Source organism: Herpailurus yagouaroundi, unplaced genomic scaffold (assembly GCF_014898765.1).
Source record: "Herpailurus yagouaroundi ecotype Mexico unplaced genomic scaffold, PumYag 566, whole genome shotgun sequence".
Classification (NCBI taxonomy): domain Eukaryota; kingdom Metazoa; phylum Chordata; class Mammalia; order Carnivora; family Felidae; genus Herpailurus; species Herpailurus yagouaroundi.
The window spans coordinates 968,102-981,636 of NW_024412783.1; the positions used below are offsets into that span (position 1 = coordinate 968,102).

Below are 13,535 nucleotides of genomic sequence, written 5' to 3' on the forward strand. Positions count from 1 at the left end.
TTGTTCACCTTTGTGGGTGATTTAAGAAACATTATATACACTTCTATCTATTTGCTAACAAATACCTTTTATTCAAATATTTTTTATTAATGCATCTCTTTACTGAATTCCATTGTTTTGTTTCAAACACAATAAGACTATTGAAGATTTAATGGTTGGTTTCTAAAATAATCTATGTTTCTAAATAGACATTCTGTGTAGCTGAAGAAAGACTCAAATCAGAGACTTTTATTTCCACACTGGAACTGGTTTTGGATATAAAATACAGCAGTGATATCTCTTAAAGTATTTTGGTGTTAGATACTTTCCCAAGACCTTCTTTACAGCTTTCATAACCTCTTTGTTTCTAAGGCTATAAATTACGGGGTTCAGCAGGGGGTGAGAATAGTGTAGAAGATGGAGATACCTTGATCCAGTGCTGGGGTATGGGAGGAGCCAGGTGTCATGTACGCCACTATCCCTGGTCCCAGGTAGAGACTCACTACAATCAGGTGAGAAGAGCATGTGGATAGGGATATTTTTCTCCCCTCAGGAGAATGTATTCTGAGAACAGTGAGGAAAATTCGAATATAGGAGGTCACTATTAGACTAAAGGGGATGAGTATAAATATTATACTTACCACAAACATCATTTCATAGTGTGAAGTGTCCTCACAGGATAACTTCAGGATGGCTGGTATCTCACAGAAGAAATGATTTATCTTCAGACCACAGACAGAAAAACGCATGGTGTAGATGGTTTGAATGAGTGAATTTAGAGCAGCCCCAGTCCATGATGACACTGTCATTACCAAGCATACCTTAGAGTTTATGATAATTGTGTAATGAAGGGGGTTACAAAGAGCCACAAATCAGTCATAGGACATAAATGTTAGGAGAAGACACTCAGCACCACCTAGAGTTAGGCAGAAGAACATTTGTACTCCACAACCAATGTAAGAGATGTTGTGCTTCCCTAAGGAATGGTTGATAACCATCTTAGGAACCAAACTGGAAATATATAACAATCAATGATGGAAATCTGAGCAAGAAGTACATAGGGGTGCAGATGTGGGAGTCCACCCAGATCAGAAAGATGAGTATGCAGTTCCCTGTGAGGGTAATGAAGTAGATGAGAAGAATGAGGTAGACCAGGAAGCTGACATACTGGAACTCAGGGAAGAGACCCAAGAAGATGAAATCTGTAGTGGATGTGTCATTTAATTTTGCCATATCCCAGCCTCATCAGTGGCAGCTGTTGTGTGGTAAGAGGAAAGCATAGGTCATCTGTTACATCTTATGTCTTGTTATGAGCTTTTGATTTTATACTTTTTTTTCTATCCATTATTCCTTCTACCTCCTCACAGACCCAAATAGCATGTAAAACATATTGAGAAACTTCTAGGTTGAAGAATATATGGATAATTCAGGAGAGTTGCACACAGCTTGGAGAAAGCATGGAACCTCTGTGTTCTTTCCCATATGCCTTGCCCTACACATGTCTGCCATCTAAATGTTAATATGCATCCTCTATTATATCTTTTTATATTAAACAGGTAATACAGTTAAAAATCTTGAGGTTTTTACATTTTAAACATATTATGTGATAAATATTATATGTAATTATTTTACTCCACTATTTAAAATGTGTTTCACATCTATATTATTGTAGTACTCACCCAAGAAATTAAAACCCATTATTTGGAATTTCCTGAAACAACTATTCTCCACAGTTTTTTGTGTCATTTTAGTTTTGAATTGTGAAAGAAACCATATCCCCAAGTATCTTACATAGATTTTCTTCCACTCTGTGTAATTTATCCCTTTCTCAATCTTTTATAGCCATTGCAAAATTAACTACATATTTTGCATGTTCAAAATTTTTAAGAGTTTAAAAACAACAACATCAAAGCAATAAACCATGTAAAAGACCCTTCCAAGAACAGAATTCTGTATGATTGCATATATAAAATTCATCCTGATCTTAAGGGATTCAACCTTTTGGAACAACTTGCTCTACCTGCCTATACTGAGCTCATTTCTGTATTTCCAACAACTTTTTAAATACATTCACCAGATACCCTGACAACACTTTCAACTCATCATGACAAAAGTGATCTCAGCCATTTATGCCATTACCACTCCATTACTATAAACATTCAGGCTTAACTCTTGAGACCACTTTTGATTTCCTTGCTTTCTATATTTAATCAGTTACTTCTTCCAGCCATATTAAACTAAGTATTTGTAACACACACATCTTCTTTCCAAACCTATTATTTCACTCAATTCTAAGTTTTTAATGCTCATTTTCCTGACTTTCTAGTCTCTTTTCCCTTCAAACCATAATCATCTTAAACCATACTTGTGATCAAGTCACTCTTTGGGGCAACTGTGAACCTGACCTGTTTTCCCTTGTAGGTTAAAGACTTTTTTCCTTGCTGCTTTCATGATTCTTTCCTTGTCTGTGTGCTGTGTGAATTTCATTCTGAGATACTTTGGTAATAGTTGATTTTTTTTTGAATTTAATAAGTTGGATTTTGTTGTATATTGATGTCTGTGTTCTTCACCAAATTAGGGAAGTTTTCAACTATAATTGTTTAAAAACTCTTCTGCTCCCCTTTCTCTCTCTTCATCTTCTAGACTCCTACAATATTAACAGTGTTCCTTTTTAATAAGTTTCTGAGTTACATATCGTGACTCTAAATTACATATCGTGATCTTTTGCCTTTATTTTTCTTTTTTCAGCTTTATTATTTTCCATAACTTTATTTTCCATACCACTGATTTGCTGTTTTCTTCATCCATCCTTGCTTTCATGGCACCTTTAGAGATTGCAACTTGGTTATAGTATTTTTAATTATGCCAAGACTAGATTTTACTTGTTTTATCTCTACAGAAAGGGATTTTCCAGTGTCTTCTGTGCTTTTTTCAACCGCAACTAGTATTCTTGTAATTGTGGTTTTAAGTACTAGTTTAGACATCTTATATCTCTGTTGACTAAATCCCTGGTTTCCATTTCTGCCTGTTTTTTTTTTCCTTTTGGGGGGAATTTCTCTGTCTTATCATTTAAGAAGAATAAAAAAAATAATAAAATAAAAATAATAAATTAAGAAAAAAACAAAGAAAATCAAATAAAGGAAATGAGGTCTTTGGTGTATTTCAGTCTGGTTGTTAAGAGAAACTTGATAGAAAGATAAAGAAATAAAGAGAAAAAAAGAAAAGAAAAATGCTTTAAAAATTTAAAATTAACTTTTTTCAAATAATAAAATAAAATAAATATAATAAAAATATTTGCCCTTTCTGCCAAGGTCTCTTGCTCAAATTATGCAGTTTGTTGCATTAATCCTCACATCAATTCCCTATGTGTTCAAAATTATTTGAGCTGATTTACCTGTATTTCAGGGAGGAGACAAGCTCAGGGTCTCCATACTACTCTGCCATCTGAACTTCTCTATATTTGCATATGACATATTGGATAAAGGTGTATCCAAAATCTATCAAGACCATATCAAACTCAACAATCCAAAAACAAACAACCAAGTTAAGAAATGAGCAGAAGTCATGAGTAGACACTTTTCCAAAGAAGACATCCAGATGGCCAGGCATATAAAAAGTTGCTCAATATCATTTATCATCAGCGAAATACAAATCAAAACCACAATGAGATACCACCTCATACCTGCCAGAATGGCTAAAGTGAACAACTCAGGAAACAACAGATGTTGGTGAGGATGCACATAAAAGGGAACCCTTTTGCACTGATGGTAGGAATGCAAACTGATGTGGACATTCTGGAAAACGATATGGAGGTTCTTCAAAAATTAAAAATAAAACTACCCTATGACCCAGAAATTGCACTATTAGGTATTTCCCCAAAGAATACAAAAATGCTGATGCAAAAGGACACATTGCACATGTTTATAGTAGCACAATCAACAATAACCACTTTGTGAAAAGAGCCCAAATGTCTATCGATTGATGTATGGATAAAGGAGATGTGGTGTATATATATAAAATGGAATATTACTCAACAATCAAAAAGAATGAAATCTTGCCATTTGCAATAAGGTAGATGGAACTAGAGTGCTTTATGCTAAGTGAAAAAAGTAAGTCAGAGAAAGGTAAATATATGATTTCACTTATATTTAAATTGAAGAAACACAACAGACGAACATATTTAAAGGCAATGAAAAATAAAATATTATAATGGAGAAGAAGGTAAACCATAACAGACTCTTAAATACAAAGAAAAACTGGCAGTTAATGGAGGGTATGTGGGGGTATGGGATATATGGGTGATTGACATTATGGAGGTCACTTGTTGGGATGAGCACTGGGTGTTATATATGTGATGAATTACTCAATTCTACTTCTGAAACCAATTCTACACCATATGTTATCTAACTTGAATTTAAATAAAAATACAAAAATAAAATAAAATGCAATGGAGCTCAGGAATGTTCTTCTTTGTATAAATTTTGTTCAAAAATGCTGACAATGAGTAGGGCCATTTGTTTTCTGAACACAATTGGGTTGGATATCAAAGTCTAACAAAAATAAAGTGTGCTATAGGCTCATTAAAAAAAGCAAACAGTGATGTTGGCAGAGCAAAGGGGGGATGGTGCAAATTGAAAAAGCACTGAAGTTAGAAAAAAATTGGAGAGGCCAGGGGCACTTGGGTGCCTCAGTCAGTTAAACACCAGATTCTTGATTTTGGCTTAGGCTATGATCTCACAGTTCATGAGATAAAGCCCCACATTGGGTCCAGCATTGACAGCCTGCTTGGAATTCTTCTCTCTCTCACTCTCTGCCTCTCCCCCACTCTCTCTATCTCTCTTTAAAAAAAAAAACTCAAAAAAAAAAATTGGAGAGGCTGCAGAAATGTTGACAAGGGCCCTTAACAGAGATGGCTGAAGAAACACATGATTGTGCCAATGTAAGGAATCGTTACTTGATAGTTATAAGTTAACAACTTGCAAGGAGTCCTTTGTAATATTTCATTGTTATCACCTCTTTGAATTTTCGTTTCTACTTGTGCGTCTGTCTCCACTTCTAGCCCACAAGTTTATTGAGTGTTGTGACCTTGTTTTGTTTACCTTGATAATCTTTATGTTTAGAATCACTTTCAGAACATAGGTGTTACTAAATGACTAATGAATTAATAAACCACAGCTCTATTAAGAAAATATTACTATCTCCACCTTTCAGATAAGGAAACTGATGAAAGACTCACAGATTTTCCTCATTATGTGACATATCCTGAGTCCCTAGTCTGTTATATGTCATGACTCCATGTTTTATTCCTTTTTAAGGTTTAGTTATTTATTTTAAGAGAGAAAGTGAGATAAAGCAAGAGAGAGAGAGAGAGAGGAAGAGAGAGAGACAGAGAGAGGAGGAGCAGAAAGAGAGGGAGAAAGAGAATTCCAAGCAGGTTCTGCACTGTCAGCACAGAGCCCAACACAAGGCTCAAACTCATGATACCTGGGATTATGACTTGAACTGAAATCAAGAGTCAGATGCTTAACTGACTGAGCCATGCAGGCACCCCCTTATGTTTCATTTCTATTCTCAAAAGAGTGAACAAGTAATGGAAACACCATAAGTATGTCCCAAGGTTTATTTGTGCTGTCAAGGCATCCACACATGACTCATTCGCTGCTGTGCTGAAAAATATAGCATGGGAAGGATATAAAATAGATGGTCTTCATGTTTATTTAGGTCTTTGATTCTTAAAACGTTTTAACAGATACAAAATAAAAGATTTTTATTTTGGCAAAATTATAACTACTGAGAGGAAAGGCTGAAAATAAGATGCAAGGTTTTTTTTAATTATTATTGTTGCAGCAGTTCACATATTTTCACCTCTGTCTCCAAACCCCAACTCAATCATTTTTTCAAATAATTGGAATTCCACACATCATAGACTGTTTGTAATAATTATAAAATTCCAAAAAAAAAGACTGATCTTAGGTGATTGTTCTAGCAAGTTGATAAAATTTATTCAAGTTCAGCCAATGTTTTCTATTGCATATGCTAGTTTCCAAAATTCTTTTCAGTGGATGATGATTATTCTCACAAAGAGGCACCAGCAACTCTCTAAAGAAATAAAAAATGCAAATATTTAATGTGATATTGACAGACATCAACACATCTGTACTTCCATCGGCTCAAAGGCTGGGCCTGAGGCAATGTGTGACTTCAAAATAAGAGTTATATATGAGCTGGATTTGAGGGAGAACAAATAAATATTTCCTAAAAGGATGTCAACTACATTCATGGTGTGTTAAAGTAGTGAGTGACTCTGAATCTCATTTCAAATGTCTTGTGGGAGTTCTGTTCTTCACTTTAATTAGCAGTACCTTCTACTTGCCTTAACTCTCACAAATGTCTGCAAAGGAAAACATCTCCCTTTTTTTAATTCCCACTGGACCCTAGAAAATGCATAGAATATCACTTCCCTTGGGATTACACACCTTTTCTAATCATCAGGATTCTCTAGGGAATTGTTCCTTGCATCTGAATAGAATGTCTATGGATTCCCTTAATACACTGTGAAATTAGCTATGTAAACACTTAATATTTCTCTTATTATAATTATAAGTTAGTAGTATACAAAAATACAAGTCAATAAATACTAATAAAAATTCCATATTAACAAATTGTCCCAAGAGGTGATACTCCACCAAAAACCTGTTAGGTATAATACATTAATTTAGTAAAGTTTCAGAATAAAAAAAACCAATATACAGAAATCAGTTACATTTCTATACACTAACAACAAACTCTCAGAGAAAATAAGAAAATCCCATTAACAATTGCATCAACAGGAAGAAAGTACCTAGGATTAAGTTTCACCAGGCAGGTAATTATTAGACATTGGCAAAAGAAATCCAATCATGAAGTGGAAGAAATAATATTGTTAAACTGTCCATATTACCCAAAGCAATCTACAGATTCAATGGAATACTTATCAAAAAAAATATTTAAATTCCAGTTAGTTAATATACAGTGTAATACTAGTTTCTGGTGAACAATAGAGTAGTTCAACAGTTCCATACAACACCTCATGCTCATCACAAGTGCACAGTGTAATTCCCATCACCTATTTAACCAACCCACCCCAACCTCCACTCTCATAACCATTTATTTGTTCTCTATAAGTAAGACTCTGTTTCTTGGTTTGCCTCTTTCCCTCTCTTTTTCTCTTTCTTCATTAGTTTTGTTTCTTAGATTCCATATATGAGGGAAATCATATGGTATTTTATCTTTCTCTGACTGATTTCACTTAGAATAATACTTTCTAGCTCTATCCATGTTGTTGAAAATGGCAAGATTTCATTCTTATGGCTATTATTCCTGTGTGTGTGTGTGTGTGTGTGAGAGAGAGAGAGAGAGAGAGAGAGAGAGAGAGAGAAAGAGAGTCACATCATCATTATCAATCCATCAGTCAATGGACACTTGGGCTGTTTCCATAATTTGGCAATTGTATATAATCCTGCTATAAATATCAATGTGCATGTTTCCCTTTGAATTCGTATTTTTGTATTCTTTGGGCAATATCTAGTGGTACAATTGCTCCATCATAGTGTAGTTCTACTTTTAACTTCTTGAGGAAACTCCATGCTGTTTTCCACAGTGGCTGCACCACTTTGCAATTCTACCAACAACACATGAGTGTTCCTTTTTTTCCACATCCTCACCAACACCTGTTATTTCTTGTTGACTTCAGCCATTCTGACAGGTGTGATTTAGTTTTGATTTGCATTTCACTGATGATATTGAGGCACATCTTTTCATGTATCAGTTGGCCATGTGCTGTCTTCTTTGGAGAAATGTCTATTTGTGCCTTATGCTCATTTGTAGACTGGGTTATTTATTTTTGGGATGTTGGGTTTTAGAAGTTCTTTATGTATTGTGGATACTAACACTTTATCAGATAATTTATTTGTAAATGTCTTCTCCCATTATAGACTTACTGTTTTGGTGTTTTCTCCTTTGCAGTACAGAAGCTTTTTATTTTGATGTAATCACAATAATTTATTTTTCTTTTGTTTCCTTTGCGTGAAGAGACATTACTAGAAAAAATATTAATATGGCAGATATCAAACAAATCACTGCCTATATTTTATTCTAGTAGTTCTACATTTTTAGGGCTCACAATTATATTTTTAATTAGCTTTCAGTTTATTTTTGTGTAGTGTAAGAAAGGGATCCAGTTTCATTTCTTCACATGTACCTATACAGTTTTCACAGCAATATTTGTTGAACAGATTACATCTACCCCATTGTATATTCTTGCTCCCTTTTTCACAGATTAATTTTCCATATCAACATGGGTTTATTTCTGGACACTATTCTAATCACAGATCTTTCTATTTTTGTTTCAATACCATGATGCTAGGGTTATTACAGGTTAGTAGTATATATTTCAATCTTGGACTGTGATATCTCCAAGCTTTATCTTTTTTTCTCAATATTTCCTTGGCTATCTTGGGTCTTTTGTGGTTCCTTAGAAATTTTAGGATTATTTGTCCCAGTTCTGTGAAAACACTGTTTTATTTTCATGGGGATTACATTAACCCATAGGTTGTTTTGGATAGTATAGCCATTTTATAATATTGTTTTTTCCTATCTATATGCATGCATATATTTCAATTTCTCTGTGTCATTTTCTGCTTCTATCATTATTGTTTTATAGTTTTTAGAGTATTTAGGTCTTTCACCTATTTGTTAAGTTTATTTCTTGGTATTTTATTATATTTGGTGCAATGGGAAATTGAATTTTTTTAATTTTCTTTCTACTAATCATCGTTATTGTATACTCAGCAGATTTATGTAGATCAATTTTGTATCTTGTAATTGTGTTGAATTCATCTATCATTTTATCAGTGGAGTCTTTGGGAAGTAAGACAGTAAAAATTTCACATCTTTCTTACAAATGTATATTTGTTTCATTTATTTTGTTTTCTGATTACTGTTAGATTACTTAGAACTTTAGGTGTTTTGTTAAATGAAAGTGTTGAGAGTGAACATATTAATCTTAGAGAAAAAGCTCTAATTTTTTCACCACTCAGTTTAACATTAGCTGAAAGTTTTTTCATATATGCTTTTACTGTATTGAGGTATGCTCCCTATAATTCTCTTTTTTTTAGAGTTTTTATCATAAATAAATCAAAATTTACATTTGGTGAAGTGACAATAGTTCATTTTTTTTGTTTGTTTGTTTCCCTTCCCTCCAGTGATATATCTAGTAAGAAGTTGCTATGGTCAAGGTCAAAGAGCTTACTGCTTGTGTTCTCCTCTAGATTTTTAATGGTTTACTCTCTCACATTTAAGTTTTTCATGCATTTTGAATTTATATGTGTTTATGGTGTAATAAAGTGGTCCAGTTTCATTCTTGTGAATGTAGTTGTACAGTTTTCCCAACACCAAGTGTTGAAGTGACTGTATTTTTTCCATTGCATATTCTTTCCTGCTTTCTCAAAATTATTGACCATATAGTTGTGGTTCCATTTCTGGGTTCTCTACTCTGTTCCATTGATCAGTGTGTTTTTGTGACAATCTCATATGTTCTTGATGACCATAGCTTTGCAATATAGCTTCAGAATAAAAAGCCCTGCACAGCAAAGGAAACAGAAAAAACAAAACAAAACAAAACAAAACAAAAACAAAAAAACAAAAACAAAAAAAATAAAACTAAAAGGCAACTGACAGAATGGGAGAGGATATTTGCAAGTGACATGTCTGATAAAGGGTTAGTATTCAAAATCTATAAAGAATTTATCAAACAACAACATCAAAAACAAGACAAATAATCCAGTTAATAAGTGGGTAGAAGACATGAATATACATTTTGCAAAGAAGACATCCCTATGGCTAACAGACACATTAAAAAGTACCTAACATCATTCATCATCAGGGAAATAGAAATTAAAAAAAAAAAAACAACATGATGCCATACAACCTCACACTAGATCACGAGAGAATTACAGAACTAAGTGGTTCCATGAAATGAAACAATATCTGTATCATAAGAATTGTAGAAGAGTGAGAAAAAGTGGCAGAAGTTTATTTGAAAAAATTATATCTGATAACTTCCCTAATCTGGGGAAGAAAATAGGCATCCAAGTCCAGAAGGCACAGAGAACTTTCTTCAAATTCAACAAAAACAGGTCAACACCATGAGATATCATAGTGAAACTTCCAACATAAAAAGATAGAGAATTCTGAAAGCAGCTAGGGACAAAAGGATCTTAAATTACAAAGGTGGACACATAAGGTTAGTAGCAGAACTGCTCACTGACTTGGCATGCCAAAAGGGAGTGGCAAGCAATATTCATTGTGATGAATAGAAAAAAAAAATGCAAGCAAGAATCCTTTATCTAGTGATGCTGCCATTCAGAATAGAAGGAGGGGTAAACACTTTCCTAGACAAACTAAAACCAAAGGAGTTTGTGACCAATAAACCTGTACAGCAAGAAATTATAAAGGGGACTATCTGAGTGGAAAGCAGGAAAGACAACAAAGGACACAAGAACATCACCAGAAACACTAAATCTCTACATAAAACAATGCCACAAAATTCATATATTTCAATGATCACTCTTAATTTAAATGTATTAAATGCCCCCATTCATAAGACATAGGGTATCAGAATGGATAAAAAACAAGATCCATCTCTATGCTTCCTACAAGAGAATCAGTTTAGACCTGAGGACACCTGGAGATTGAAAGTGAAGGGATGGAGGAACACTACTTTGCTAAGGGAGGTTAAAAAAAAGTCAAAGTAGCCATACATATATTAGACAAACTAGATTTTAAAACAGACTGTAACAAGAGATAAAGAAAGATATTATATCATAATTAAGGGGCTTATGCATCAAGTAGAGCCAACAATTTTGGTATTTATGACCCTAACATGGAAGAACCCAAATGTATAATTCATAAACAAATTCATTGATAATAACACCATTATTGGAGGAGACTTTAAAACTTTATTTACAGCTATGGACAGATAACCTAGTTAGAAAATCAACAAGTTAACAATGGCTCTGAATAAAACACTGGACCAGATGGACATAACAGATCTATTTAGAACATTTCATACTAAAGCAGCAGAAAACATATTCATTTTGAGTGCACGTGGAACATTCTCCAGAATAGATAACGTATTGGGCCACAAATCATCCCTCAACAAGTAAAAAAAGATTGGAATCATAGCGTGCTTATTTTCCAATCACAACACTATGAAACTTGAAATCAACCACAAGAAAAAGTTTGGAATGCCCTCAAATATATGGAGGTTAAAGAACATCCTACTAAGGAATGAGTGGATTATCTCGGAAATTAAAAAAGAAACTTCAAAATACATGGAAGAAAATCAAAATGAAAACACAACACTCCAAATATTTGGGATACAGCAAAGGCAGTCCTGAGAGGAAAATATCTTGCAATTCAGGCTTAACTCAAGAAGCAACGAAAGTCTCAAATACAAAATCTAAACTTACACATAAAGTGGCTAGAAAAGGAGCATAAAATAAAGACCAAAGCCAGCATAAGTTGGGGAATAATAAAGATTAGAGCAACAATAAACAATATAGAATTAAAAAAAAAAAAGTAGAACAGATCAATGGAACTAAGAGCTGGTTTTTGAAAGAATGGACAAAATTGATAATCCACTAGTCAAACATCTAAAGAGAGAGAGAGAGAGAGAGAGAGAGAGAGAGAAGGCCCGAATAGATAAAATTACAAATGACAAGAGAGATCACATCCAAAACCACAGAAATATAATTATAAGAGAATACTATGAAAAATTATATGACAACCAATTGGACAATCTGGTAAATGGACAAATTCCTAGACACTCACTCACTACCAAAACTCAGAAAGGAATAGAAAATTGGAACAGACTATAACCGCCAAAGAAATCGAATCATTTATTGAAAATCCCCCAACAAATAAGAGTCATGGGCCAGATGACTTTTCCAGGTGAATTCTACAGACATTGAAAGAAGAGTTAATACTTATTATCTTCAATCTGTCCCCCAAAAAGCAAATGTATTGAAGGCTTCCAGGCACATTCTATGAAACCAACATTACCTTGATTCCAGAAAAAGACACCACTAATAAGGAGTTTAAAAGGCCAGTATCCCTGCTAAATGTGGATGCAAAAATCCCCAACAAGATATTAGTAATCAAATTCAACAGTACATCAAGAGAATTATTAACCATGATCAAATGAGATTTATTCCTGGGATGCAGGGCTGGCTCAATATTCACAAATAAATCAGTATGATATACCATATTACTTAACAAAGGATAAAAACCATACGAACCTTCCAATAGTTTCAGAAAAAGCATTTGATAAAATATAGCATCCTTTCTTGATAAAATCCCTCCAGAAAGTAGGGATATAATAACATAACTCAGCATCATACAAGCCATATATGAAAGGCCCACAGTTAATATAACCCTCAATGAGGAAAAACTGACAGCATTCCTCCTAAGATAAGGAATATGACAGGAATGTCCACCCTCAACACTGTTGTTCAACATAGCATTAGAATCTCTAGCTCAGCAATCAGACAACAAAAAGAAATAAAGTCATCCAAATTGACAAGGAAGAAGTCAAACTCACTCTTCATATGTGACATAATACTCTGCATAGAAAAACAAAAGATTCCACCAAAAAACTACTAGAGGTGATACATGAATTCAGCAAAGTCACAGTATATAAAATCAACATAAAAAAATTGGTGGCATTTCTATACACCAACTATAATGCAGCAGAAAGAGATATCAAGAAATAAATCCCATTTAAAGTTGCACCAAGGAGGAGGGAAGATGGCGGCGTAGGAGGACGCTGGGCTCACCGCGCGTCCTGCTGATCACTTAGATTCCACCTACACCTGCCTAAATAACCCAGAAAACCACCAGAGGATTAGCAGAACAGAGTCGCCGGAGCCAAGCGCAGACAAGAGGCCCACGGAAGAGGGTAGGAAGGGCGGCGAGGCAGTGCGCGCTCCACGGACTGGCGGGAGGGAGCCGGAGCGGAGGGGCGGCTCGCCGGCCAAGCAGAGCCCCCAAGTCTGGCTTGCAAAAAGCGGAGGGGCCTGACGGACTGTGTTCCGACAGCAAGCGCGACTTAGCGGCTGGGAGGTCATAAGTTAACAGCTCTGCTCAGAAAGCGGGAAGGATGGAGGACAAAGGGAAGGAAAGCTGCTGAGCCCCCGGACGACAGAGCTCAGTTTGGTGGGGAACAAAGGCGCTCGCCAGCGACATCTTCCCCGCCCATCCCCCAGCCAAAATCCCAAAGAGAACCAGTTCCTGCCAGGGAACTTGCTCGCTCTGCGCAAACACCCAACTCTGCCCTTCTGCGGAGCCAAACCTCCGGCAGCGGATCTGACTCCCTCCTGCTGCCACAGGGCCCCTCCTGAAGTGGATCACCTAAGGAGAAGCAAGCTAAGCCTGTCCCTCCTGCCCCTGTGCACCTTGCCTACCCACCCCAGCTAAGACGCCAGATCCCCAGCATCACAAGCCTGGCAGTGTGCAAG

At 35.2% G+C, this 13,535-nt stretch overlaps 1 protein-coding gene and 1 pseudogene across 1 annotated transcript in view; one reads left to right on the forward strand and one right to left on the reverse strand.

Moving 5' to 3' along the window:
* Positions 1-228: 228 nt before the first annotated feature.
* On the reverse strand, positions 229-1,212 carry LOC121023585 (olfactory receptor 2L2-like; annotated as a pseudogene).
* A 2,976-nt stretch (positions 1,213-4,188) lies between these two features.
* LOC121023586 (olfactory receptor 2M5-like) overlaps positions 4,189-13,535 on the forward strand; it is a 30,511-nt gene continuing 21,164 nt past the window's right edge. The window contains exon 1 of the mRNA XM_040465537.1: positions 4,189-4,252. Coding sequence (XP_040321471.1) covers positions 4,189-4,252 — 64 coding nt within the window. The remainder of the gene's footprint in view (positions 4,253-13,535) is intronic.